This window comes from Tribolium castaneum, chromosome 1 (assembly GCF_031307605.1).
Source record: "Tribolium castaneum strain GA2 chromosome 1, icTriCast1.1, whole genome shotgun sequence".
NCBI classification, from domain to species: domain Eukaryota; kingdom Metazoa; phylum Arthropoda; class Insecta; order Coleoptera; family Tenebrionidae; genus Tribolium; species Tribolium castaneum.
Genome location: NC_087394.1, coordinates 32795235 through 32822587, shown reverse-complemented (window position 1 = coordinate 32822587; position 27353 = coordinate 32795235). Strand labels below are relative to the sequence as shown.

The 27353-nt window shown below is 36.5% G+C and overlaps 10 protein-coding genes and 1 long non-coding RNA gene across 22 annotated transcripts; 5 read left to right on the top strand and 6 right to left on the bottom strand.

Annotated features, from left to right (window-relative positions):
- Positions 1 to 43: 43 nt before the first annotated feature.
- Positions 44 to 1764, top strand: LOC135265914 (uncharacterized). Of its 2 annotated transcripts, XM_064356306.1 has the most exons (5): positions 44 to 313; positions 366 to 382; positions 435 to 559; positions 610 to 1319; positions 1384 to 1764. In XM_064356306.1, exons 3-5 carry the CDS (start codon positions 503 to 505, stop codon positions 1745 to 1747), a joined length of 1131 nt encoding a protein of 376 aa, XP_064212376.1. In that variant the 5' UTR covers positions 44 to 313; positions 366 to 382; positions 435 to 502; the 3' UTR covers positions 1748 to 1764. The 2 variants fall into 2 exon arrangements, with proteins under 2 accessions (XP_064212376.1, XP_064212371.1); XM_064356301.1 differs by having other exon boundaries at positions 366 to 559.
- LOC135265904 (uncharacterized) lies at positions 1757 to 4076 on the bottom strand. 3 transcript variants are annotated; one of them, XM_064356268.1, is made up of 6 exons: positions 3856 to 4076; positions 3420 to 3797; positions 3235 to 3367; positions 2982 to 3173; positions 2285 to 2928; positions 1757 to 2221 (listed from the first exon to the last, which is right to left on the bottom strand). In XM_064356268.1, exons 2-6 carry the CDS (start codon positions 3757 to 3759, stop codon positions 1788 to 1790), a joined length of 1743 nt encoding a protein of 580 aa, XP_064212338.1. In that variant the 5' UTR covers positions 3760 to 3797; positions 3856 to 4076; the 3' UTR covers positions 1757 to 1787. The 3 variants fall into 3 exon arrangements, 1 of the variants encoding a protein (XP_064212338.1); XR_010333762.1 differs by having other exon boundaries at positions 1757 to 2928; positions 3235 to 3364; XR_010333763.1 differs by having other exon boundaries at positions 1757 to 2928; positions 3235 to 3364; positions 3608 to 3797.
- Positions 4077 to 4104: 28 nt separating this feature from the next.
- Positions 4105 to 7186, top strand: LOC659427 (uncharacterized protein). Its single transcript, XM_015977627.2, has 3 exons — positions 4105 to 4966; positions 5011 to 5829; positions 6164 to 7186. The coding sequence occupies exons 1-3, from the start codon at positions 4420 to 4422 to the stop codon at positions 7150 to 7152; spliced, it is 2355 nt and encodes a 784-aa protein (XP_015833113.1). The 5' UTR covers positions 4105 to 4419; the 3' UTR covers positions 7153 to 7186.
- A 45-nt stretch (positions 7187 to 7231) lies between these two features.
- On the bottom strand, positions 7232 to 9324 carry LOC103314885 (uncharacterized). 2 transcript variants are annotated; one of them, XR_511769.3, is made up of 8 exons: positions 9251 to 9324; positions 8841 to 8945; positions 8498 to 8564; positions 8278 to 8327; positions 8048 to 8099; positions 7821 to 7870; positions 7607 to 7645; positions 7232 to 7302 (listed from the first exon to the last, which is right to left on the bottom strand). It is a non-coding gene; the product is annotated as an uncharacterized LOC103314885 (long non-coding RNA). The 2 variants fall into 2 exon arrangements; XR_001574552.2 differs by having other exon boundaries at positions 9209 to 9294.
- On the top strand, positions 7272 to 16042 carry LOC659491 (uncharacterized protein). Of its 5 annotated transcripts, XM_008202068.3 has the most exons (11): positions 7272 to 7511; positions 11152 to 11308; positions 11360 to 11527; positions 13367 to 13705; positions 13755 to 13946; positions 13996 to 14378; positions 14428 to 14568; positions 14644 to 14675; positions 14723 to 15624; positions 15675 to 15732; positions 15784 to 16042. In XM_008202068.3, the coding sequence occupies exons 1-9, from the start codon at positions 7507 to 7509 to the stop codon at positions 14833 to 14835; spliced, it is 1530 nt and encodes a 509-aa protein (XP_008200290.2). In that variant the 5' UTR covers positions 7272 to 7506; the 3' UTR covers positions 14836 to 15624; positions 15675 to 15732; positions 15784 to 16042. The 5 variants fall into 5 exon arrangements, with proteins under 5 accessions (XP_008200290.2, XP_064212355.1, XP_970887.3 ...); XM_064356285.1 differs by having other exon boundaries at positions 11180 to 11308; positions 14428 to 14675; XM_965794.4 differs by having other exon boundaries at positions 14431 to 14675.
- Positions 15998 to 16987, bottom strand: mRpL4 (mitochondrial ribosomal protein L4). Its single transcript, XM_965848.4, has 2 exons — positions 16301 to 16987; positions 15998 to 16252 (listed from the first exon to the last, which is right to left on the bottom strand). The coding sequence occupies exons 1-2, from the start codon at positions 16903 to 16905 to the stop codon at positions 16033 to 16035; spliced, it is 825 nt and encodes a 274-aa protein (XP_970941.1). The 5' UTR covers positions 16906 to 16987; the 3' UTR covers positions 15998 to 16032.
- Positions 16988 to 17105: 118 nt separating this feature from the next.
- On the bottom strand, positions 17106 to 17614 carry RpS28b (Ribosomal protein S28b). The gene is made up of 2 exons (XM_965907.3): positions 17323 to 17614; positions 17106 to 17196 (listed from the first exon to the last, which is right to left on the bottom strand). The coding sequence occupies exon 1, from the start codon at positions 17528 to 17530 to the stop codon at positions 17333 to 17335; it is 198 nt and encodes a 65-aa protein (XP_971000.1). The 5' UTR covers positions 17531 to 17614; the 3' UTR covers positions 17106 to 17196; positions 17323 to 17332.
- A 138-nt stretch (positions 17615 to 17752) lies between these two features.
- On the top strand, positions 17753 to 18605 carry bc10. The gene has a single exon (XM_015977648.2). The coding sequence runs from the start codon at positions 17999 to 18001 to the stop codon at positions 18230 to 18232; it is 234 nt and encodes a 77-aa protein (XP_015833134.1). The 5' UTR covers positions 17753 to 17998; the 3' UTR covers positions 18233 to 18605.
- Positions 18555 to 20496, bottom strand: LOC659684 (uncharacterized protein). Its single transcript, XM_965969.4, has 7 exons — positions 20223 to 20496; positions 20048 to 20176; positions 19648 to 19900; positions 19473 to 19600; positions 19128 to 19381; positions 18780 to 19082; positions 18555 to 18731 (listed from the first exon to the last, which is right to left on the bottom strand). Exons 1-7 carry the CDS (start codon positions 20259 to 20261, stop codon positions 18608 to 18610), a joined length of 1230 nt encoding a protein of 409 aa, XP_971062.1. The 5' UTR covers positions 20262 to 20496; the 3' UTR covers positions 18555 to 18607.
- Positions 20497 to 20662: 166 nt separating this feature from the next.
- LOC659753 (uncharacterized protein) lies at positions 20663 to 22672 on the top strand. 4 transcript variants are annotated; one of them, XM_966030.4, is made up of 6 exons: positions 20663 to 20833; positions 20881 to 21086; positions 21139 to 21293; positions 21342 to 21632; positions 21734 to 21934; positions 21984 to 22672. In XM_966030.4, exons 1-6 carry the CDS (start codon positions 20796 to 20798, stop codon positions 22572 to 22574), a joined length of 1482 nt encoding a protein of 493 aa, XP_971123.1. In that variant the 5' UTR covers positions 20663 to 20795; the 3' UTR covers positions 22575 to 22672. The 4 variants fall into 4 exon arrangements, with proteins under 4 accessions (XP_971123.1, XP_064212361.1, XP_064212359.1 ...); XM_064356291.1 differs by having other exon boundaries at positions 21139 to 21632; positions 21984 to 22167; positions 22378 to 22672; XM_064356289.1 differs by having other exon boundaries at positions 21139 to 21632; positions 21984 to 22323; positions 22378 to 22672.
- Positions 22673 to 24546: 1874 nt separating this feature from the next.
- PolH (DNA polymerase eta) lies at positions 24547 to 27187 on the bottom strand. Its single transcript, XM_966099.4, has 5 exons — positions 27053 to 27187; positions 26876 to 27010; positions 26399 to 26697; positions 26091 to 26349; positions 24547 to 26030 (listed from the first exon to the last, which is right to left on the bottom strand). Exons 1-5 carry the CDS (start codon positions 27184 to 27186, stop codon positions 24818 to 24820), a joined length of 2040 nt encoding a protein of 679 aa, XP_971192.1. The 5' UTR covers position 27187; the 3' UTR covers positions 24547 to 24817.
- Positions 27188 to 27353: the final 166 nt, after the last annotated feature.

The following is a 27353-nucleotide window of genomic DNA, read 5'->3' as shown; positions in this document are numbered from 1 at the left end:
GGAAACAAACCCCACGACCAATTAAACTCGAAAACGTGGAACTCGAAACGTGGAATACGCGCTATCAGTCGTGACGTCACCTCCCCACTCTTATTACGGTAGGTCAGTTGCTCAAAGCTAAACAACCAGTCTTTTACATGTGGTGTAATACGTTTTTCGGTTTTTTGGTTGTGTTTGTGCGTTAATAACGTGTCAAATAGCTGCAGCGGGTGTAATTTGTGCCACTAGAGACTTTAATTTAATTTAGAAGTGACTTTTTGTGAAAATACGAACTTTATAAAAGAATACAGGGAACCACGTTGTCGGTGAGAAAGTGAGTAAGCTTTAATTATACTTTGAGAAACTATTATATTTATGCATTTTAGTGGCAGAAAAGCACATTGTTAAGTTTCACTTTATTGCGAAATTTTTTGGGGACGGTAATCGCTTTTTAGTTCGGGGAGAAAATGCTTTTACCAGCGGTCACGTCACCAAATTTAGGTTTGATGGCACAGTACAACCGATGAGAATTTCTGCAGAAGTTCTACCGAGCATGAAAAAGCTAAATTATACTGTGGAGGTTTGTATTTATTTAACTGTTAGACATTTCTTCTACAAAGTGTGTTTTAGATTTCATATGACCTAGAAGAAGGGGTTAAGACGGCACATTGTACCTGCCCAAGGGGCAACGTGGCTTGCCATCATATGGCTGCAGCATTATATTATGCTCATTATAATGTAAGTGCTACTGACATTGAGTGTCAGTGGAGTGCCCCATCAAAAACAACACCACAAACAGAAGTCATTAAGTTAGCTGATGTTTACAAGCCGAAATTATCAAACTATACGGCACTGTCTAGGTCCTCTACTGAGGACGAAATTATTCAGTTCCGTGCCGAAATAGGCGTCACGAATGTGGTGGGCTTCACTTGGCTCCTAAGACCAGAAGCAAGTGAAGAAGCCAGAAAAATTATTGCAGATATCGAAGAAATTCTACAAAGCTTAGAATACGTGCAGGCCATAGACAAACAAAAGTTTCTTTTGGAGAAGTGCAGAATAGATGAGGCACGCATTAAACTGGTTGAGGCGTGCACTCGGGGCCAACATGTTAACGAAAATTGGCATGTAGCAAGGAAACATCGTTTAACGGCCAGCAGGTTTGGCATGGTACTATCTGCTTGCAGTAGACGAAGATTCCCACCCTCTTTATTTAAAAATTTGGCGGAAGGCTATTCGCTTGACAGGGTTGCTGCTGTGCAGTGGGGTAAGACCCACGAGAAGACAGCGCTCAGAGAATTTGAAGAAGCGACGAATCTTAAAGTCCAAGAGACGGGATTTTGGTAGGTCGAAAATAATTAACACGTATAACTTAGATGAATAATGTAATATTACTTTTTTTTGTAGGTTGGAAGAATCAGGCTTTTTGGGAGCAAGTCCTGATGGATTAGTGGAAGAAGATGGGATTCTCGAAATTAAATGCCCATATAAATATAGGGACACTGACAGTTTGTCTGAAGCCCTGAAGGATAAAAAATATTTTTATTGGAGGGATGAAAATGAGGACATTAATCTTAACAGCAATCACAATTATTACCACCAAGTACAGGGGCAAATGCACATCACTGGTCGAAGTATCTGCTACTTTGTCGTGTGGACACCAAAGTGCACAGAGATATTTCAAATTGAAAAAGATCCGGGGTGGTCAGAAAATATCAATATTTTAAAAGAATTTTATCTTGACCAATATATTTCCTTTATTTCACAATAATAAACTGTATATAAATAGATGGTTTTTATTTTACATTATTTTAATCATCACAATCCTGAAACAATTCTGCTACCTCTTTAATTAATGGAAATTGGAGGTTTGTTAAAGCGGCAGTCGCTTTAAAAACAATATCTCCATAGTGGCACAAAGACTCTGGCAAAAAATTTAAAATATGATAACATTTTAATCGGCGTATTGCCCTTTCGACGTGTATTCTTGCACGTGCAATATTTTCGGTACACTTAACTTGCTCTGGTGTAAATTGGACATTTGATAAAAAAGGTGGAATATTCAAAGTGACCCCTGGTGGCAGAATATTTTGGATCAAAAATCCCTTATCGGCTAAAATCATATCTCCAGTTTTTAACATGTCGATTATTCCACAATTTAAAACAACTTTTTGATCAGAAGTTGATCCCACGTATAAATCACTTACAAATGTGATGACACCATTGGGTGCAACTCCAATTAGCCCTTTGAAAGTATTATGATGTTTGTAAGTACTATATGTTAATTTCTGTGTTGACATAGACTTACGTGATACCACAGTGAAAATTTCGGTACAATCTAGAACTGCTCTACAATTAGTAAAATTGCTAAAACATGTTGGCAAGCAAGATTTATTTTTTTCGCGCGAAGGCATTGTCGTCATAAACTGTTTATATAAAATTTCATATATTACATGGACAAATGTTAAAATAATATTAGAAACTGTGCTTTGGGCAACCCCAAAGCGTTGCGCCAAATCAAGTTGAGGGAAATTGAGTCGTAATTTTACTAGGGTTAAAAAGAGTTGGTCAATTCTAGTTAACTTTTGGACTGTCCATTTGTGGTAATATTTTATGTCCAACTTTTCGATTAAGTGAAACAATGCTTCGAAAATCTGGCTATTGGGAAGACCGGTATATAAAACAATGAGTTTGTCATTTCCTTGAACATTTTCATAGCAAAATCGTACTGTCAGATATTGTATTTTTGCTTTAAGTTCAGCATTTTCCTTTTTGAGAAAATACATTTCTGCTTCAAGAGCCGCATGTGACACCAAGGGTGCTTGCACACCCATAGATTCTAACGGAGCATCTTGAATTATATCTGCTGGTGCTGCAACTACGGCTGTAGACGTCGATGGCACTTCCTCTAAATTCATTGTCGATGGTACTGTTTCTTCCGGTATATCAACACTATTCAAATGATCAAATTGTAAATCAATTTAAAACTAGGATTCACTTTTTACCTTAATGATTCAGCGGAACTAGAACAAGAAGGGAGTCCTTGTTTTTTCATCTTTTTTTTTTCTGGAGATTCCACTTGAAAATAGGCTCTTTTTGCGATATTGTGCAAAAATAATTCAGGACCATTTTCCTTTCTTCCATCCCGAAAATGGCAGCTGCAAACGTAGGCTCCTGGTCCGGGTTCTACATCTCTTCTACATTTAACAATGAAACAAGCAATTAAAAATTAATATCAAAACATCTATTAAAAATTACCTCAACAATTTTTTCCATAGTGCTCGTTCTTTTCCCGACTTAGGAAAACTAAAAAAATGGCATTTATCGCGAGTACTATAGTGTTTGCAATCTGGAGCCCAACACATTCCCATAGTTGTGATGTAAAAACCTACTACACATGAACTATCAAAGTATCGCAACAAAATATTATTCACAAATCATACCTAATGATGTACCACAAAAATGAGATAATGTCTTGGAAAAACAGAATTTTAAAAATTCAAGAACACGAAGATATGGAGAACGATCGGAAAAAACACGATAACAAAAGACACTCACGAAAGAAGCACAGAACTCACAACCCGTACTACTTTCAACCATGTATGTGCCTGAACCCTCTACCCTCGTATACCTGCTATTCATCCCTCGTGATGGGGGAGGGGGACAGAAAACAACCCGTTTATTGGGGTTGCGCCGGTTGCACCCCATGAATTCGTCATTCAGAAGAAATCCAATGTCATTAGTGTGGCAAACCATTTTTCCCTCAGTTTTAAAAGGCCACATAATAATTTACATCAATATGATGTCCAAATTAAGAAAAACTGAATTTTGAAGTTTGAAAAAAGTTAGGTTAGAAAAGGATTTATGTGTTCAACTTACAGAAATATTAGCTCAGTTGCTAAAATCTTTAAGAAACGACATTGCATTTTTCATAGCTATCATTTCTCTGTAAAAGTAATGTTCCTACACTTCTAGCATTAAAGAAATACGAAAAACTTTTAAATGCCCATAAGAAAAGCATTGAAAATGGCGATTGTTTAGCTTTAAGGTGCTGACCTACCTCAAATGTCTACGTCACACTGATAGCGCGTATAGTGTTTTTTTATGGAGCTAGGGTGGCGTACAGTTCATAAACATAAACACTATTCCACGTTTCGAGTTCCACGTTTTCGAGTTTAATTGGTCGTGGGGTTTGTTTCCTTTTAGTTAACTGGGGCGAAGCCCCAGCCACGCGCAACATATTTCCATAAAAACCACTATTCCAATATGCCCAGCTGAAATGAGAAGTCCGTTATGGTCTCCGTTCGTACTGTTCCGACCTCGCTCGCAACATTTCGACTGAGCGAACATTTGTAGACCGGCAGGGGCTAGCCGCTAGTGGTGCAACTGCCCACTTTTCGAGGTTAATTTAACCTGTGAACATGTGAACAAGAATTGTTAACAATGGGGGAGGTTTACGATTTGATTAAGAAGTTTCATCTTCATTCGAAGACCCACAAAGTCCAGGACGGTGGCACAGAAGAGTGGGTTAGTTTGGTTTTGCGCGAAAAATACTGGGATGACATTCTCGTGTTGTATGCGAACAATGCGCTGATTAAGGACTTTTTCAACTCGAAAAGTGACCAAGAGCGGGAGGAGTACCTCATTTTTGGGATTGCGTGCTTCACTTACTTCGTCCAATGCAACTTTACCGGGCCCCCCATCCCCAAAGTGATTGACGAATTCCTGGCCAAAGACAAGTTCAAGTCGTTTGATTTCGCCAGTCGGTTGGCCATGAACGGCGAAGACATCAACGTTAATACGAAAAATCCGGCCCTTTTGGCCGTTTCTGAGTTCATATTTGATTGTTGTGTCGTCAACACTTTGGTCAACTTGTGGTGGTGTTGCCGGGCTTTGATGATACACCAGGACGTTCTAGACGACTTGAGCCCCTCTTTGTTATCAAACGCCGACCGTCTCCACAAACTGCTCCAAGAACAACCGCTAAAAGGTGCGTTTTCTTGCACCAGTTCTTTGTAATTGACTGAATTTTAGGTGTTTTGAAAGCTGAGCTTAATACAGAACTGGCCCAAATGTACCTCAAATTCCGCCACATCACCAAAGCTCAAGACCACATCACGTCGGCGTGTGATGTGTTAGGACTGGCGTACGATTTTGTCGGTAAATTAGGCAAAAGAACGAAATTTCAAACCGATGAATTGGCACAACTTACTGTAAAAGTCACACTAGCCGATCAAGACGAAATAAAACGGCCTGAAATTGACGATATTGTTGTGCCGCAAAATTTCAGTCTCAATGACGACGTTAGATTGGACCAAGTCACATTTTCGGAAGAGTCCGATTCGGCAAAATTGCCCAATGCTGAGCAAAAACTGATTCTAACAATCATACGCAAGAAAATGATTTCTAGTCCCTCTGATGAGCTGCAAAGTGAGGAGATTCTACCCTTCATTGAGATGATTCTGAGCCAGAAGAACACGTACACAGTGCGTGTGATGGCATTGTTGTTGCGCTGTCAGTTAGAGTCCAATAATAAGAGGACTATTGAAAGGTGTTTGAAGCAGTGTGAGGACATTATCAGTAATTTCACAAAGGAGGAGCCGCCGGCAAGTAATAGAGTGGGTGATGTTTTCGGGACGGCAATGCTGCCCATTTGGAAAGTCCAAGCAGAGTATGCCGATATTTTGCTTAATTTTGGTTTGGTGAAAAACAGTTTGGATGTTTATTTGAGAATTCAGTTGTGGGAGGAAGTTATTATTTGTTACAATATTTTGAAAATGAGGGAAAAGGCGGCTGAAGTTATTAGGCAGCAGCTTGAGGTGAAGCCGACGGTGAAGTTAATGTGCCTTCTAGGTTTGTTTTTAATTTTTTTGTTAATATATTGCTCTATTTAAATGATTACGTCGTGATTTTTGTTTTTAATGTTCAATTTCATTATTTTTACCTTTTTCGAATGTATTTTTCTTGAGATTTTGTTTAATCGGACCTAAAAATGACATTGTTTTTGTCTTTCTCGAGCCATTTAGCACGTATTTAAACAAAAAAAAAACACATTTCGTAAAACTAACGCCAAATGTCATCAGTTCAAAAGTTCCTGATGCTTCTTGCGATTTTAAATTAGATTCCAAAAATGAATTAAAATCTGATTTACTCAATTGCTTTCATTTAATTTTTGTATTTCTTTAAGGTGACGCGACTGACGATGTAACATGTTACGAAACAGCCTGGGAGATGTCCAAGAAGCGCAGCCACCGGGCGCAAAGACACTGGGGGCGCTTTTTATTCGCACGCAGAAAATACGAAGAATGCATTCCACATTTTGAGAAATCTCTCAGCATAAACCCTCTCCAAGCCAACATTTGGCTAGGTTTAGGTTTCGCAGCCTTGCAAATAGAAAACTGGCAAACGGCAGCAACAGCCTACCGCCGCTACACCACCCTAGAACCTGACGGTTTTGAGGCTTGGAACAACCTAGCCCAAGCCTACATCAAACTGGGAAACAACCGCAGCGCACACCAAGCCATCCTGGAAGCCTTGAAGTGCAACTTCGACAATTGGAAAGTCTGGGAAAATTTGCTTCTAATCAGCTGTGATATCTCGAATTATTCGGATGTAATCCGCGCCTACCATCGCATAATCGATTTGAAAGAAAAGTATTTAAATGTGGAAGCTTTGAATATTCTTGTGTATAGTGTTTGTAACGACGCCACTGATTCTGAAGGGAATTCCGCGAGGAAGTTTTTGCAAAAAATCCGGGAGTTGTTGGGGAGAGTTGCAGGGTTGTATCCCAGCAATGGGCCAGTCTGGGAGTTGTATGCCAGTTTAGCGCCGGTTTTGTTACTTAGGGCCCAGCGACTGCAAAGGGCCTACAGGGGATACACCCAAGGGTCGTGGGACAAAGACCCGAAAACTTGTTTGTATGTTTTAAATGTGTGCAGAAAATTGGGCGATGTCGTGCTTGAAGAGGAAATAGATCCGGCTAATACTATCATAAGTTCGGTCAAACTCAATTTAAACGCTGCGACAGCAGCGGTTAAGAAACACAACTGGGAAGAAACGAAAGAATTGTTAGAGGAAGTGTCAAACCAGTTGGAACAAATTGTAGAAAAAATGAAGAAAGCGAAGGTTGCGGTTAAAATTGACGAAGTCCATGATGACTCTGATAACAGCACTTAACTTTTTCACGTACTGAATAAAAGAATTCTATAAGGCTTGTTTTTTATTGGGATTGTGTTGGGTAAACTAAACAAAGTCAAACTATGATACGATTTATTAAACCATTCAATTTTACAGTCACGAGCACTCTCAAGTCATGTCGCGTTGAATCTAAAATAAGAAAATAGTTCAGAAGATTGTGGGAAACAAAGCACTAATACTAGTATTTTTTTCTCCTTCAGACAATGACTAATTAATCAACACACATTCATAGCGTATATTATAAGCATCATGGAAATTGTTGCGAAATGAACTGGTATTTTTAGTGAACAACAAAAACTAATTAGTGAAAAGTGCAACTTAGTCACTAAACAAATGAAGTAAGTAACAAAATGACTGTTTCCACACCCTATAAAGCGTGAACTTTGTGACAAGGGATTTCTGGTATTGAAAAGCACACATCTGTAATATTTACCCTAAACCGGTGTTGGTTTCGTTGCAAAAAAACATGAATCTGTAAAAAAAGACAACGAATTAACAAAATCTCAAACACTGGATATTTAAATGAATTGATCGAAATATCAGTGAGGGCAAGTACGAATCAATGTGCATTCATAATAGCGTATATATTGGATCATCACAACAAAGGTGAAAATGCATTTCATACAAACATAATGAACTTGACTTACTTCTGAATCAGGTCCCTCTCCTTCGCACCTCATTTCTTAATGGAGGCCAACTGTAACATAGTAAAAAAACTGTGTTAATATTATGAAATTCTCTTAAAATTCCATTTGTATAATTTGAATAATTCAGTTAATACTTGTTTCACCACGTTTTTGTAAGACAGGGATAACTAATGATCATCATGTACAAATATTAATGCAATATTTTGTTAATGTTCTAAAATACCTACCTAAAAATATGTTGTCTAAAGATAACAAAATTTCCAGATACGATCAGTCCATCTGAAAAAAGTATAAACCTTTCATAAGAAACAATAAACCATTAATGTGTTAAGCATGGAGTAATTATTGAATCAGTGCAAAAAAATGCAGCCAGTGTTTATAATCACAATGATCAGACGGTAATTATTATCATCAGTTTTAATTTTAAGTTTTGTATAAAAATATTAAAATAATTTACCGTAAAAATATGGCTCCTGAAGCACTGTTGATAGCTTCTTAAGGCATCAGCTGAAACACAAACAATTTTTGTAAAATCTAATAAAACGATGTGTTCGAAAAATCAAAAAGAAAAATATTTCAGAACGTAATTAATCACAGTTATTCAGATTGACTAGGGCGTACGAATTGATTCATCACGTTGAAGAAAGTAAAAATAATTAATAATAAAAAATACTCACCATGTAAACACTTTCGTTCTGAAATAAACCACGGTCCTACACAGCTTCACCTTTTGGGCAGCTTGAGCTACAAATTAAAAATACATTTGTACCACAAAATAAAAACTGGACTTAAAAATAATTTCATATTAAATGCTTCAGATACAATTTATCAACAAGATAATTCTGTCATATGCTTGTCTACTGTAAAAATCATCATAGTTGCTTAATAAAAACCACGTGCTACTTATATTAAAAGTTCAGACTTTTTAGAAGTAAATCTCTCCCGTTAAGGCACTGAATTTGTAACGGATTTTGCATTTTTTTTTCAATTCAATTTAACAGGTCAGAATTTTTAACTTACCAGCATTACATTTTCCGAACTTCCTAAAACAAATGCTCCACAAAATATGTCCTCCAATTGCTTGATATACCGAAGTGTGCCCCCCATAACCACTGTAATACGTCCCTGGCGGGCAAAAAACAGAAATTATTGCAAATAGGGAATCATTTCAATAATGTAATTTGTTTTTTAAATATCAGAGAATAATGTTTTATTGGAATCACAATAATCTCATACGAACGAGACAACAATCATCATATTTCAGACCACGTGTTTAGCTATTACTCAAATTCATTAAAAATACTCAATATATAAAAAAATACAACTTGTATCGTTTGAAATCTCACATTATATTTATGTTTACAACACTTTATCAAAGAAAAATTTACCTTTTGAACAAAAAGAGGTAGAAATGAGCAAAAACAACCTACCCCTCAGAAAGCTTCAGCAAGAAAGAAAGATGCAAATGGCGACTTCCGACTTTAAATCCTACAACCAATCAAAATTAAGATTGGTGCGCAAGCGCATTTTATTTAAAATGATAACACCTACAGTAGAACCTTACTTTGGTGGAACATTTGTTCAATTTGATTAATTAAATTAATTTAGTTAGAGAAAAAATTGGTATGCAGGTGTGTAGATCTTTATGCTCCGGTACTGCACAAGAGCAGATTTTATCTCACGGCAGTCGGAGAACAGAATACAAAAAAAAATCTGTGGTGTATAAGAAGTTGCCTATTATTACTATATTTTTTAAACTACAGAATAAAGGTTTTTTCATACTTATTTTTTATTTGTGTGCTAACAGTATCTTGAACGCTTTCTAAATTTACAACTCAAATTGAAGGTTTTAGTGTGGTCTGGTCATAATTTTAATTGTTTTTGTTTTTTTTGCAACTGTTGCAAATTAAACAAAATGTTGAGAAAAGTGAGTTTGTTCACATTTTTATTTTATACAGAGTGGCGAGGTTTGTCGGATAACTGTGGCTAAATTTAGAACAACTTTTTAGCAAAGCGCCACCTTAAATTTTATGGCTTAAAAACATTTCTTTTTTGAGATAACACTATAAGTTGTAGAATTTTTTCTTTTCTTGTTTCAGGTATTTATAAATTCGGATTTTTAACATGTAAATTTGCCTCATTTATTATTCAGATTGAAATGCATAAAATCCATAACGTTTGCGTGACTACGTCTTCTATAAAGACCCTAGATAAATTTAAGAAAACCTAACTCCAATCTAGGTCGAAGCAGTTACATTTCTACTGCAAAAGTATTTCGTTGACATATTGATCAGATTAGATAAAATCGCAGAAAAATGTAGGACTCTTTATTTATATTTGCATCTACTCTCTTAGATCTGTGCCACATCTTTATTTGATTTTTGTACTTTTTTATTTTATAAAAAAATCAACATCACAGACATTAAATATCTGATTATTATTTATTACAATAATTCCAAATTAAGATGTAATATTTTTATAACCGATAAACACTTTAAAAATGCTTTTTGAACTCTTCGTCTAACTGTTCTTGTAATTTATTGTAATTTTTTGTAAATCCACCCTGTTCATAAACTTTGACATAAAATAACTGTCATCAGTGATTAATCCACAAAGCTCTTTTATTAGTTCCCTAATTTTGCAGTAGTGAAGTAGATTTTAGTTAAAAGTTTTTATACATTTTAAGTAATTTTGCCAATTTCAACATAAAAGTAAGAAGTGACAACAAAATTTTACAAAGAAAAAGTGAGTATGTTTTTCCGCAAATACACTTTTGGTGGGAAATTACGTAAGAAATTTTACTTTTTAATAAAATTGGGGAATTGTACAAATTAGTCAAATTATATAAAATCTATTATTAGGTCTCAGAAAAAAAGTTGCTAACTTAAGTCGCTAAAAAAAACTTATAATCCGAGTTAAACATTAAAAAAATATACTGACTCATCCAATATCGGCAACAGACAACTCTGATCGAAGCAGTGCGATGAATAATATAAAATGTTCAATAATTAGGTACTTCCCCTTCTAATTATAATAACCCATAGAGTGGGTATTCCTCGGAACAGTTAACGTACTGAGGAAACTCATGAATAAATAAACGATAGACACTTGGCTATGTTATGGAGGTCTGTGATAGGGGCTGGTAAAACTATAAAGTTGCAAAATAATCAATATTTAGAAGGACAAAACCGTACGGTTGCTAGTCGAATCAAACCGACCTGAGTTAAAGGTGGTGTGCTGTGTAGGGTACAACAGCCGCGAATTAAACATGGCTAAAATGTTATTTTTGTAATTATGGACTGCGTCGAAATTTTTCTTTTATTTTTCATAGCATGAATCGCTATATTACTCTTCATCAGTTAGGAGATGGCACGTATGGGTCGGTGGTTTTGGGACAAAGAAAGGATACGGGAGAGAAGGTGGCGATCAAAAGGATGAAAAGGAAATACTACTCCTGGGATGAGGCCATGAATTTAAGAGAGGTCAAGGTAGAATAATTTTGATTACTTAAAAGTTTTTTTTAGTAAATAATATTACAGTCTCTAAAAAAACTACACCATTCCAATGTTGTCAAACTCAAAGAAGTGATAAGAGAAAATGACGTCTTGTACTTTGTTTTTGAGTACATGCAAGAAAATTTGTACCAGTTGATCAAAGATCGCCGAGTGCCTTTACCAGAAGCAACAGTGAGGAACATGCTTTATCAAGTGAGTCTTTAAACTCAATTTTAAAATATTAGAAATACTACAGTTTTTTTAAAATTCCGCTCCGATCAATGATCATTAGACTTAGCTATTAATTGCTGTCGTTTCTCAACAAAGCATTTTCTTATCAATTTGATCGTTTTGTTAATGTCCATTGGTTTGAAGCCACATCAATTTTATTCATTGTGATATATCACTATCAGGTGTTATATTTAGAAAATCGACAAGGTCAGAACGAAAAAATGAAACCAAATGGATATATCATTCATCATCGTTATTATTTATCACTTTTATGTGATTCCAAACAAAGACCGTAAAATAAAAATTGCATGACGCGTGATTTTTTACAATTCAAATTGTTTTGATAAGACCGAAAAATTTAAATAGGATGCAAATTTTTGAAGGTCGCATATTTAATAAATAATTTACACAATTTAGATGTTTGAGAAATAAAAAATAGCGGATCAATAAAAATACCAACGGCAAACATGAAACTTGGGAACTTACCGATTGCATGGTTGTAATAAGAAAGTAAATATGCATTAGCAAGAAAATTTTGACGGAACAAACAAATTAATAAAAAGTGTGGTTGTACTTATCGCAGATTGTATTAAAACGAGTTAAAAGGAAAAAAAGGAAAATACTAAATTTTCGTAGAAAAAAAAATATTAATGTGCTTTATGCAATAATCTGTTGTAGAATGCATAAATTGTATAAGTTAATATCTTTGTTTATTTATTTCTTTATTTAATTCTAACCTATTTCGTAAAACTGGGTTAGTTTATAATTTATTACCTATTTTCCGTTATGTTTCGAGGAGTTGTCTCGACAAGTTATTGACATATCAACGTTAAATTTTTATAAATATTTTTTCTTGCCCGGCGCATCCGCCATATGTCACGGGGCGAAGCTTGAGAACAAGATGGTAAAAAAATTTGTCTTTACAATTAAGATATTGACTACTTACACACATTTAATAAAAAAGGTTATTTTTTCGGCAGTATATTTTGCTGCCACAAAATTTATATTACACAGAAATGAACTAGTGAAATTTTCTTAAAAAATGTAAACCATCGATGGTTTGACTCAACTGTTACATGATTTTAACCAGAAATAGAGATTTAACTAGTAAAAAAGACTGTTCGTTTTAGATCAATTTATCAATTTCTATTTTTGTTTGTTTTATTTATTTTTGGTAGATTGGAAAAATTAAAATCAACTATATTTTGTCTAATATCTTTAAAACTAAACATTGTGGAACATAAATGAAAACAGATTTGGAATACTGACACAATTCTACGTCCAAAGGGCATACTTTTGAGATAAATTTTTGTTTATACTATTATTTCCTTCATGAATTTTTTCGTAAGTATTTAAAAATAAAAACATTGGTTAAGTTGTTTTACTGGGTTTATTTGCACAGATTTGACTCGATTGTTGCAAGTGTATGACAATTTTTTTGACTGGATTTTAAAAAAATAAAATCGTAATTCTTTGTGGGTTTGTCAGTGTTTATTTTTCAGTTTGATAATTTTTGAAAAATAACTAATATTTTCTGTCTAATTTTTTGTATCAGAAATTAAATGTGTTTTTAATACTAAACGGATAACCATCAAAGCACATATTTTTCCGATAATTTAATTTCAGAAGTCTACATTTTCAATACCTATCAAATTGTTCAGTGTGTGGGTGTATGAATGATGGGTAAAATGCGATAACATCACGAAAATAAATTAGAAGCCCACATCTGACCTTAAACAATGACACTACAAGGAATTATCACTGTCGCATAAAAATCTGTTTATTGATTAGAACAAGAAACAATTTGTCTTCCTTTTGCAGATTCTACAAGGCCTAGCCTTCATTCACAGGCATGGCTTCTTTCACCGCGACTTAAAACCCGAAAACATCCTTTGCTCAGGCCCCGACTTGATCAAAATCGCCGATTTTGGTTTAGTCCGGGAAATCCGCTCCCGTCCTCCTTACACTGACTACGTTTCAACCCGATGGTACCGCGCCCCTGAAGTGCTCCTCCATTCCACGACCTACAGCAGCCCCATTGACCTCTGGGCCGTCGGATGCATAGCAGCCGAAATATACACCTTCCGACCGTTATTTCCCGGGACCACAGAAACAGACCAATTGTACAAAATATGTGCCATTCTTGGAACTCCTGACAGGGTACAAAACCACCCAAATTAAGCAAACTTTAAACTGTAACTCTCTGTAGAAACAATGGCCGGAGTGTTACCAACTAGCCGGCGCTGTGGGGTTCAAGTTCCCGTATTTCACCAAAACACCACTTGGGGATGTGGTGCCCCAAGCAAATGCGGCAGCGATTGATCTAATGGACAGCTTCTTGAGCTGGAATCCTGCCCACAGACCGACTGCTCAATCCGCGCTCAAACACCAGTACTTTCAGGTGCGTTTCTAACATTTAATTGTGCAAGTAATGCAAGTGAGAATTCTAGGTGGGCCAACAGTACAACGTCATACACTCTGGAGTTCGTCAAAACCAAGCCAATCAAATGCAAACGCAACCCGTTGTGATAAAAAATGAACAAATGTTTCCGTCCAAGCCAAGTGCACGGACTACTCGAAACCAGTACAATCAGCAAATGATGGCGCCTCCGCTTCAGCCGTCTGTGCAAATCAACATTCAATCGTTGATCAAACCAATGCAGGAGAAGCCGCAAAATCCGCCCATTGTTTACAGTTTCGGGCAGTCTGACTTTGCGAATAAGTTTTTTCCTGGGAATAATAAAGCAAATACGAATAACAATAATAAGAAAATATCGTGGGGGTTGGATGATACAATAGATTACAAAGAGGACGATTTTGCGGATATTTTAGGGTGAGTTGGTTACTTGTCATTGTAAGATTGTTAATTCAATTGCCCCAAGAAGTAAAATTAAAACTCACGCTACGGATAAATCAAAGGAAAACAAAATTAACTTGAGCCAATACAATCTCCAAGATATCCTGGAACCCCTAGCTAAGGCAAGCGCAGGGACTGCAAGGAGTCAATATTTGAGTGTTTCGAGGTATGTAGCTGGACAACCCTCTGGTGTTCGGAGAGACTCAAATATCAGTCTTATGTCTTCATTTTCCACATCTAGGAAGGATAGTGGATTGTATAGCAACAAACCTAGTAAGTTGTCTGGTCTTTAGTACCGCATTTACAATTTTTTTTCGTAGGTAAAGTAGAGCTACCATCAATTTGGAATGATCCTTTAACCAGTCTAACTTCTTCAAAACAGAGACCTATTGAAAATGTTAATAATATAGCGGCCGATTGGCTCAATAAATAGCTCAAACGTGTGACTTGGCTAGATCTAGACGGTTCGAGACAAAATCTTAGAATTAAAATGTTATAAGTGATTGGAAAAAATCAAAAGTACGCAAAATTGCATGTAGCATTGCTGAACAAACTTATTAATATTCTTCAAATTGTATTTCATATTTTTTGGAATGTTTCATTTAAAATGTTAAAATAAAATACTTATTTAATATTTCTTGTTAATTGTTAATTTTATTAATAATATTAGGCTACATAAAAATAGCTAATAAAAATACAGACAATACTTTACAAGTCAAAAAAGAGGAAAGGATTTTAAGCTTATCATAATAGTTATGTAGCAATCTGAGGTAAACTTCGAGGGTATATGGGACGCTAATGTGACCAAGGTGATCAAGACTTCTCTTTTAAGTGCTTTAAAGAATCTTACAATTCAAATTCTGACTTTGGCGCCTTTGGTAGTAAATGAAATGGCTACACAGTAGGAAATTTGAAAATAGCAATAAATCTATTCTACAGAGTGCGTTTTATCGCCTCTTTTTTTGTTTATAAAAGAGTTACAGCAGAATTCGAGAAACAGGCCGTGTTATTGGCTTTCTAAATTAAAAAAATTTTTTAAGTTTTATGCGCCATCTGTCGGCAGGAAGGTCTTATGTACCGACAGTAACAGTAACCTTCAACGACATTTGAAATAACCATTTTGAAACTGTCAAAACAGTTTTAAAAGTGTTTGTATTATTTGGAATGGAAGGGCGAAGAAAAAGAAGCTCTTTGTTTGGAAACAAACATAAAGAACAGCAAGGTAGTTTCATTTAGTTCCTTAAGGAAAAAACTAATTTTAGTATGTTCCAGCTGGCTGTATATTAAATGTGATTGAGGATCTTATGGAACAACAGAAGCGATTGGAAGAGTGAGTTATTTCATGTTATTTTCTAGAATAAACTGCAATTCATAATTGTAGAGTAATTTCCAATAAGCGGCTGCCACCTACAGAACATAAGTGTGACCTAGCGAGTGTATTAAAGAAAAAAGGAGTGACTTTCGCAGATGTTGACAATTACGCAAGTATAGCAATGAGTTTTCGAAACAAGCACGCAATTTTTATGGAAAATGACAAATTCATGTTGGACGAAATTAAACAATTAAATGCCGAGTTCATTAAACGATTACAAAAATGTATTTGACTAAACAATTTATTTCTTATTAAAAATTACACTTGATTTAACTTGTATTTCTGTGTATTAGGCACAGAGTTGTTCTTGTGCAGATGCGTTAAGAGTTTTGATTCGATCAGATCAAGTGCAGCCCTCGTTAACACCAACGTATCATGCTTAAGCATTGAATAAACATTAAGCCCATAAGCTGGCATCAAATTAAAATGTTTAACGGAATCAGTTGCTGCAGTGATATTTCTCGGCATAATATCGGACCTAAAACACAAATTTACCCCTCAAATACCCAAAACAACCCAAACGTACTCGTCCACAAACAAGACCGAAGGCCCCCACTTCCTGCTCTTGACCAATTCCTCCACAAAGTTTGGATCATCAGTCGGTATCTCCAAATCAGTGATCACGTGTAAATCATCCTGAGCCAACTTTATCGACAACGTTGCGGTCAACCCATGAATCCTGGTATAAAACGGCAACATGTAAAAGTGTGGGTTGGGCGATTTAGGGCCGTGGATCACCCCGCCGCCCCTAAACAGGGGGCTGCGTATCGACCCATGCCGCGCCCTCCCGAGACCCTTCTGGGGCCAAGGCTTACGCCCTCCTCCTCGCACTTCAAACCGCGATTTTGTGTGCGCGTAACTCACGTAGCGATACAGAGATTGCCACCGCACGTTATCGTGGATTATGTCGACTCGGGGGTTGGCTGCGAAAACCTCTGGATGTAGTTCTAGTATTGCGAGTTTCTTTTCTTCGATTGTGTCAAAGTTTTCTAACCAAACTTGACGGGGTTGTTGGTATTTGGGGGGGAAAGCCAGTTGGCGAGGCTCGATCTGGGAAGGGCTAGCAAGCGAGGAGAGCGAACGCGCGGTTGGAAAGATTATTCGTAATTTGGGAATTGTGCAAGAAAACATTTTAGCTGTTTCAAGTCCACTAACTTAACCTAAATTAGACGGACACAACCTCAAAAACGCCCGGTATGGTATGCAACACACAATACAGTTGTCGTTTTCTAACTTATTTAATCGAAAAAAAACGGTATTTTACGAATTTTCGAAACTCAAATGTCGCCGTAATTGAAAAAGGACAGTATTAAGGGAATAAAAAACCGATAATTCGTCGGAAATTGTTTATTATAAAAGAAAACAGAATTGAAGTATTATAAACTATTTTTATTCATTTCCCACGAATAAACCATGGATATCCTGCAACAAAAGCAGTAACTATTAACTTGTTCTATTGGATACAAACGTGTGGAAGTTAACAATTTAACAGTGTTTACAATATCAAACAAAATTGATTCACAGATGAATACATAGTGAAAAGGTCACCTTAAGCAAATTATCTTAATCTCCTAGCTTCACGTTCGGATTCCAGGAGGGTAAGAATGTCCCCTTCTCTCACTGGGCCCTTAACATTGCGGATAATTTGTCGGTTTTGTTCCCCGATGAACTCAACCTTAACTTGTGTACACTGTCCCTGGGACCCAGTACGGCCTAGGACCTTAATAACACGTGCCAAAACGACTGGTTTATCCATATTTTAGGTATTTTTTGGGCTGCAAACACGTGCACCTGAAACTAGTTGACAGCTTCGTCAAAAAAGACCGAGTCGTAGTGGGCATGCGTCGTTATATTTCGTGTCGATAAAACGGAACTCTGTTTGCGGCGCTAATTTCAAAATTATTGCCTTTTTTATTTTTAATTTCACAATTCCTGACTTGTTTAATTGATCCGGGTGGGTATATCGTATGGGGGCCCTAATGGCGCAGCAGTGGGTGCAAAGCGTGGTCTAGATCGGTTACGTAAAGGGGAACGTGGTTGACACATTTCCATTACCAAAATTACCGATTGAGGCCAACTTCTGCAATCGTGGTTAGCGATAAGAATAAATGGCGTTTTTAATTGCTAACCTGTTAACAATGCCAAAAACTTTGCTCGAAATGTGTTTGTAAAGTGTTCCGGTCAGTTTGAAAAATGTGAATTAGTTGTGACTGAATTACAAATTATGTACTGCCTCCAGTGGCTTATTCCTGTGTTGTTGATGCCCAAACCTTCAAACCCAGCCCTGGTACAGACCCATGTTATGTTCATGGTCTTGTATTTAATTGGATTCTTCCTGGAGAGAAAACCCTGCACAATATGCAGTTTAGTGTTTCTAGCTACAGTATTTCTGATCTGCTACAGCGGCATGGGCAACTGCCTCTTCTGGGCCTCCTTTTGTGAGAACGAAAATGGTTAGTTCAGCCGCCAAGTGTTACCCTTTTGACCCAAATTGAGGTAAAGACAGCCCTTTTAACTATATCAGGACCCCGTGATTATTTATTATTTTTTATGCAATTTTTCTGTACATAAATATTATGTTTACATTGTTATTTATTAAGAATGGCATCTGCTACCAAAGAAGCCTTTTTGATATGTACATAACTCGTAACGATCCTATAATTTTGTGATTTTTCAACAACGTTGAATTAGAAACACCAATGATGAGCATAATGTGCCACTTGTACAGTATCTTTTCAAATAAATCTTCCATCTGTTACTTTAGAATTATTGTAAAAATGTTATGTTATAGATTCTTTATTTGCTTTAAATAAATGATGCTAAACAACTAACATTATTTTTGGTCAAAATACTCCTTGACAAGTTTCACGGCTGATTTGTGATTAGATAAGTTTGTGACCTTGGCTTGAAACTTGTTTCCTTGAGCGGCGCCTTTACCCCCCAACAGCTCACAAATTCTTAAAAAAAAACAATTACCACTACAAAAATGAAAAATTTAAACATACTTTGGCGACAAATCACTAATTGCCTTTTCGTCACCGTACAAGACAATATTGCCAGCCCCCTTCTCATCGCCAACTGACAAAAACTGGAAAATATCACTTCTCCCAGCCTCCTTCAACAAAATACTCATAAAAGTGGGGTCAGCTTCTTTACGATGCAAAAAGAAATATTTCTCTTTGCTCTCCTTCAACTTCGCAGCTTCATACACTGCCAAATCCTTCAACACCGTTTGTAGATTTTTATTAAGGCTTTTGTTGCCCTGAACCAACTTTTCCACAAATTCTGGATGTTGGACTGGGTTTGTTCTAGAAATGAACACTGACCCGGGTTTACTTCAGTTAAAAACTCACTTCAATAACGCTGTTAATTTTTGTTCCCGCTTTAGGCAGTTATCTAAACGATTTATGACTCTGTTTCCACTTAAAAAATAAAGTAAGACTTTATCCTTTCTCTTGCTTTTTTCCGAGTGCAATAATTTAATTGCTTGCAATTGACTCAGATTTGTAACATGGGTGCCACAGCACATGTTACTGTCAATACCTTCAATGGTAACAACGCGGATGTCGCCCACGTGGTCTGCTGGTAGGTCGCGAGCGCTGCGGTACTAAAATAATTCATTTACACGACTAGGCATAAAAGTTGATTTTTTATGATTAATGTCTGACGATTTTACAAAAAATAAAAGAACATCGTACATTTTCTAGTTTCTCAGGGGGCGTATTTTCGTCGAAAATATTAACAACGACCGGCCGTTGATCCCTTATCAGTTCGTTACAAATGTTTTCAACGTGATCGATCTGTTCTTGGGTAATTTTCGGTATATCTTTAAACATAAATTATTCAGAGCGTTCAAACCAAAAAAAAAAATACCTAGTTCAATGTACGACACTTCTTCTCCCAAGTACCAGGAGATTGTATCAAAGTTAAATTCTCTGATTAAAACAGCAGAGATTAAATGTTGGCCTGAATGTTGCTGCATGTGATCCAGTCTGCGATTCCAGTCAATGATGCCTTTAACGTCATCACCGACATTGAGCGGTTTTTCGATGAAATGGACAGCTTTGTCGCCCCTTCGTATGACTTGGTACACGGGTTGGTCGTTCAAAAAACCGTGGTCACAGGGCTGCAATTTTTAGTCAAATGGGTTATTAAAATGTACCGTTTGTTCAATTAAATTTCTGATCAAAGTGACCTGGCACAATGTTGCTAACTTAATTTCAGTCACTAGGACCAGAAAATTAATTGAATATGTGCACGAAAAATTAAAAACCTGGCCGCCCCCTTCAGGAAATAGAACAGTGTTCTCCAGAATGACTTCATATCCATTGATTTTAACGTTTTTGCCGTCAACGGTTGCGTCAAACTCGCTTTTTTCGCATGAGACTACTTTTGAAGTAAACTACAAGTATTTTTAATGTAACAAGTTAAAATTTGTTGTTTGGTACCTCTTTCAAAAAGCTGTCTTCCTGGCACTTAAACACCATGTTAGAATTACCGATCACTTTACAAATTAGTAAATTTTTGAGCAACTCTTCCGTGCTCTGGTTTGACAGTATGGAATTAAATTTTTTGGGTGTTTTAAGTGGTGTTTCTTAAAAACATATAAATGTGCGACTTTAATATATAATATTAAATCTAATAATCTATAATCTTATCGTGTTGTTCAAATAAAATAAAACAAGTCATCGGGGCCCCCACAAAACACGTTGCGACTTACGTTACGTTTTGACATTTCGTATTACGTTACGTTAATACCTCACTGTAATTCTCAATTTTGTGAATTTCCTAGCATATTTAATTTTTAACAACTACTTCGCTACAACGCAAATTGAGTTTTTTAAACGTTTTCCCCATAATAAAAATTTTCAAAAAAAAAAAAGTAAAAAATGTTGCGTTATTTTACGTTGCGATATTTGACAGCTTGACCACTTGACATTTTCGCAAATTGGTTAGAAATTCAATAACCGGCTTCAATCTCTATATTAGTGCAAAAGTAAGACATAGTATTAATTAATACAATGGAACAGAAACTCTTAGACGGACTGAAGGACCTGGGGTAATTATTTCCCAACCAAAAATTTCCAGGTCTAACTTGCATTGCAGTTATTGTGGCCCCCTTCTCGAGAAGGCTAGTTTTGATTCTGCCCTGCAGGAGGGAGCAAAAAACGTGGAATTCACCAAGCTAGTCAGTTTTTTAACAAACGAGCTACGCGCATTGCTTAATATCGATGAGGAAGTCAATCCAATATCAGGCCCTGAAGATTCAGTATCGTTTGTTATGGAAGTTAGTTCTTTTCTGAAAGAATTGAGTGCGGTGGTTTTGTTGTATTTTGCCAATTTTTTCACATTTAATGGTTACAGACTGCCCCTACGTTGCCTTAACACAGGGCCATATTTCAGACCGTCTGGAAAGTCACCAAGACAAATTATTACTTTTAGACTATTTGGCTACTGAACTGATGGCCGCAAGAGTACTACAAGAGAAAAAGCCCGATAAAAAATTTGAGCTAAAACTGGTAAGTAAAACGAAACGCAATTTTCAAATTGTTGATAAAGTTTTGCAGCAAGAGACTGAAGAAGCTGCCAATATGAGGAAGATATTAATGACTCTGAGGTTTCATAAACCGCCCCCAAACATTACTATTCCACAGTTATTCCAAAAAGTTTGCCCAACTGTGCAAAGTATTGTTCAAAAAGTTGGAAGTGAATTAGTTGGAAAGCCTGCGTTTCAAGGAACACTTTCTGATAAGCAGTGGGAAACACTAAATGGGGTTCAGAAGGATTTGAACAATGAATATAAAATTAGAAGAGAGATGTTGCTAACAAGGCTGGATGTTACGATTCAGTCTTTTCAGGTGGGCACTAATTTTAACATTTGTTCCATTCTTATTTATTACTTCAAAACAAATTTCATTTGCAATCTATACATAAGTTTCATATTCAATTGTTGTTGCAGTGGTCTGATAAAACGAAAGGCAAAGATGAGTTATTTGAAAAAGTTTACACCGAAAAGCGGAAACGCCTGAAAACGGAACCGGAAGTTGAACTTGCTGATTTATTAGCCGCACGAGACGACATTGCAATTATCGAAAAGACAAGTAACTCGTCTGTGCGCAAAAACACAAAATCGTCACTAAATAAAGTCATTATTGGACAGGTAAAACCATGATTTTGTTTAAGAAAAAAACACCAAAGAAAACTTTTAGGTTCCTGATCGTGGAGGCCGAACCTCTGAGCAAGCGCCGCCCCCTCCGGAGATGCCCTCTTGGCAGCAGCGCACGCCGGGGCCCTCGGGGGGCGGTCGAGGAAGAGGCGGCGGTAACTTTTCCCGTAACGACAACAGACAGAACTATTCAAGAGATTCGGGGAGTTACGGTGGAAGTTACTCTGGTAATCAAGGTGGTTATGATAATTATAAAAGCGGCGGTCGCGGTTACGACAATTATAACCAGGGGCGCAGTTATGACAGTGCTGGAAGTTACGGTGGTGGTTATAACAACCCTGGTTATAATAACGAGAGACAGGGGAGTTACGGCGGCGGCCAAGGCAGTTATAACGATAATAAAAGTAGTTACGATAATAGGAATTTTGATAGTGCAGGTAGTTACTCCACGAGCTATGAACAAAATTCGAAAAGGCCGAAAACTTACGATTCCTTTCAACAAAATAGAACGACTTATGCTGATCAGTATGTGCAAGAGGAACAGCATAATCAGCAGTATCACGGGAGGGGGAATTACAGAGGGAGAGGCAGAGGACACTCGAATTACAACAGGGGAGGCAGGAATCACTATTAAAAATTGTGCTGTATCATTATTTGCAGTTATTTGAAACTAGCACTAACACTTGAAAGATTGCTAATGTATTTAAATATTTAATAAAAGTACTGAATCGATATTGAAGTTTGATTTTATAGTATTTCCATTTTCATCCAAAACAGTTTCTAGAACTGAAGAACTCACTTCCTAAAGCTAGTAAATTCAAAAAAAGGTAAAAATTAAATGCGCCATCTATGCAATAAAGCCAAAAGTAAATTAAAATTGTTAGTGTTGCCATCTATATGTTGGATGTAAAAGTACAATGCTACAGTAATCTGTAATGTTTTAATTGCCATCTATACGCTTTAAATTAAAGCTAAAATATAAAGTAACCTGTAAATTTAGCGCCATCTATTTATTTTTAATCTAAGCTTTAGTTAATAATAACCTGTAAAAATTAAAGAAAAGTGTCTTCTCTTGCCTTTCGGATTTATTAATATTTTGAACTTAAATATGGGACACTTTCTGTTGTCGTAGCGACTTGAAATTTTGCATGCTTACATAACTTTTGAAGCACTATTACGTCATGTACTTCGATTCCCGATTTAAAAATGTGCAGTGCTATCTCGGTTCCTGAGGGAGATACGGGAACGGGACCTAGCCTATTCGATAGCCCGGGAAAAATACTACGGGGCGGTAGGGGTTTTAAAAGGGCAGAACCACCCCTCTATTTCCAACAGGAACGGAGATATTTCGCATTTTGTGAATCGCAGATTTTGTTCAATTTTTATAAAAATTTTGATAAGTGAAAGAAATTTTGGGTGAAAATCTGCAAAATTTTAAAAATGGATTTCGTATCAGGATCACAGGAATGCAAAAGGGTAATGAAAAAAAATATATAACTCAAAATACACGTATGTGTATAACTGGTTGCATGCAAACGCCGCTAAAAATTTCTTGACCTCTTTGCGTTCCTATGATCCTGATACGAAATCCATTTCTAAATTTTGCGAAATTGTTTCACTCCAACAAAAATTTTCTCGCACTCTTAAAAATTTTTGTAAAAATTGAAGAAAATCTGCAATTCACAAAATGAGAAATATCTCCGTTCCTGTAGGAGATAGAGGGGTAGTTCTGCCCTTTTGAAAACCCCAGCGCCCCGTAGTATTTTTCCTGGGCTATCGAATAGGCTAGGTCCCGTTCCCGTTTCTCCCTCAGGAACCGAGATAACACTGTACATTTTTAAATCGAGAATCGCAGTACATGACGTAATAGTGCTCCAAAAGTTACGTGTGCATGCAAAATTTGAAGTTGCTACGACAACAGGAAGTGCCCCAAAATTAACTCGCAAAATATGTTTCCAAATAAATCGCATTAATAAAGACTTTTAACAAAAAAACTGAAGTTTTTTATTAAAGTTTTTATTCAACTTGCTTTGTTTGTTGTCTTTCGAAATTATAAAATTTTGAACTGAAATTTGAGGCACTTCCTCTTGTCGTAACAACTTGAAATTTTGCATGCATACATAACGTTTGAAGCACTATTACGTCATGTACTTCGATTCCCGATTTAAAAATGTGCAATGCTATCTCGGTTCCTGAGGGAGATACGGGAACGGGACCTTGCCTATTCGATAGCCCAGAAAAAGGACTACGGGGCGGTAGGGTTTTCAAAAGGGCAGAACCACCCCTCTATCTCCTACAGGAACGGAGATATTTCGCATTTTGTAAATCGCACTTGATAAAATTTTTATTCGTTTTTTGAAATTGATAACTGAATTTTTATCATTTTTTTTAATGTTGGTAAAAATTGCAGTAAGCCTAATCGACTCTTTAGGAGTACCATGCATAGATGGCACTGCAAGTTTCGTAGATTCCTGTAAGGTTTTACTTAAGCACTTGGTACCGAGATGACGCCACAAACAAAAATGCAAGTTAATACAGAAAACTACTCACCAGTATTCAATAAGTTAAAATTTAAAGATTGAGGGAAGTTTAAAGAAAACAAAGAATTCAACATTAGATTTTTTTATTAAAATTTGAAATTAACACGTCACATAGAAGGTATACAATTAATAAAAATAAATACTACGTTTTACAATAATTTTATACAAAGCTTATTCATTGTTAAAATTCAATAATTCATAACTAAACACAATGATAAAATTGTTGCACACTTCTATGACTTCAAAATGATGTTGGTGATGCTGACTTTCAAATCAACTGAAATAATCTCGCATCTCGCCAAAAATTTCGTCTTTCCACTTGAAATCAAGTAAAAAATTACCCTAACGGCTTAAAAAACGAAACAACACTTTTATTAGCACTTTGATTTTTGGTTTTCCCTGATTTTGCCTTTGACTGTTTGGTCACAGGTTTAACCGTTTTAATGGCATTTAATTCTAAATGGATTTTTTTAGCCGTGTGGTAATCCATGTGACTGGTCATTTCCTCAACTTTGATTTTTCTATTGCACTCTGTGCACGTCTCCGTAGGACCTGTTGGTTCTTCCTGCTTTGCAAAAAATGTCCTTATGCTATTATTACCACAATCAATTTCTTTCCGTTTTCGAGTTTTTTTCATAGAATCGAGAGATTTTTTAACGACTGGAGGAGTCTTAACGTTTGAATTGGGAGGAACGTTTTCACTTCGTGAGAGGTTTAATGCAAAGTGATAATCTTGATGAGACATTAATTCAGAGATTGGTATTCTCTTTTTGCATTCGCTACACAGTTCAGTTTCTTCTTCAACGCTCATTTCAGAGTCATTATTTTCTTCAATGTTGTCTTGTTCTTCCTGCTCGTTTTCATTGCTATCATTATCGAAAAACTTGACAAAAAACGAAGACGTGGGTCTGTCCAGCTCTTCAACATTTTCGATATTTGAACACTCTGTACTTTCCAGTTCATTTTCATTATTATCTCTAACTCGGTATGAATCGTCGTAAAAGATCAGGTTACTGCTGTCCTCCTCTAACTCTTGCGTTGGTTGGTCGTAAACGCTCTGCTCTCCAACTTCCGGTTTTTTCTCCAGCGATTTTTTTGGTTGGTTTGGTCCAACTTGGAAAAAGGAAGTGATTTGCCGAACGTTCTTAATATCGTCAAAACTGGAAGCATTCAGCCCCAAAAACTTCAAATGGTAAGTGCCGTCAGACTTGCGACAAAACCTCTTAACCACTTCAAAAGCCGCCTGAGCTATTTTCTGTTCGTTGTACGACACCAAGGGATGTGTCCTCGTGCTGTGAACGTCCTTCTTGTTCACTTCCTGTGCAAAGCTCACAATAATTTGCTTGGCTCTTCGGTTATTTTCCTTCAAGTCTTTATCCAGCCGTTCCGACATTTCCGCCGCTAGTTTCCCCAGCCAGTGTTGCACGTTTTCCTCCGTTACAAGCGCAGTTTTTCCCGGGAAATTTTTGCAACAAGCGATGGATTTTGCGATTAATTTTGTAGTGACAGGTTCCATATCAATACCTCGGGCAATATTATGTAACCAGTTGCTAAAATATTGTTTAGTTTAAGTTTTAAGTTTAAATTAGACATTTTTGCGTCATAGATACCCAGTTTTTTCGTCATATTTTTGCACCAAAAGCTTCTCTGGAATTTTGGCTAATTGGCCCATTGTTGTAACGTGAAAATCCTCCGAGAGAGTCTGCCCGAATTTCCCCCCCAAATTCTTCACTTTATTAATTGGGGTGGTTTCAAAAAATTTCTCAACCTCTTCCTGGGGCAGAATGGTTTGTTTGTTGGGCTTGTGCAAGCTGCAGACTAGTTTTGCCAAGATTTTATTGTGAGCAATGCCTGCAGAACACTTGTATCCTAAATCATCAATAAATAAAATCAAAAATTTGGTACAGTAACTTAATACCAGTAACTTTGAAAACTTCGCGTCGAATTTCTTCAGTCACAAGACCTCCAACTGCCAGTTTTAAATTGGGAATGGAATATTCCTTGTTAGTAATAGCATTATGAAGAAAATCTTCCAGTTCGCAACCCACAACAAAAGTGTTACTTAGATTAATTAAAGTTAAATCATCCAGGCCTTTTTCAATCCGTTTTTCTACAATTTCCGTGATATCAAGGTAGGCCTCGTCAACTGAAGCACGTTGAAGCAGAGGTGTAAAAGTCAGCAAAACATCCGCAACCCTTTTTCCCGCATCTCGATATCTACAATTTTTTTTAATATAAACCACTTATAATTAATAATGTAATTTTCATAATACTAAAAAGTATTAATAAAAATAAGCATTTAGTAGCATAAGGTTTTATTTTTTGTGGTTGTGTGTCACTTAAAAATAACAATTTTTTCACAAACCTGGTTACAAAAGCATGTGACACCACTTACTTGGTTAAGTCAGCTTTTCCTCTTAGTTCTGGAACCTGCACCAAATTAATACTCGGGCACTTCTTCTTAGCCTCAAAGCCCCTCATGTGTCTCGTAACCCCCTCGTCACGAGCCGGATAATTAACAGCTATAATGCTGAGAGAAACAAGTTGAGACCAAAGTTTAATGCCCACTTACCCGCCCCCTTGCCATGCATTATATTGGACCACGGCGATCGGTTTGCCCTCCAAGGCCGGGTTCAACTTCTCCTCAACCTGGCAATAGAAACAATCCATGTCCACCAGAACCACAACACGGTCCGTGGGCCCCATTCCACACAACAAATTAAAAACTGTCCCAATCTTGATCTTAACAATTGAATAAGTAATTGCAAGTGGAATGAACGGTTGAATTACTTATTTATTCAAGAAATTGTGAAATTATTTTCATTTTTTGTTTCCCACCATTTCAGGAAAAAATGACAAGTGACAATTATTTT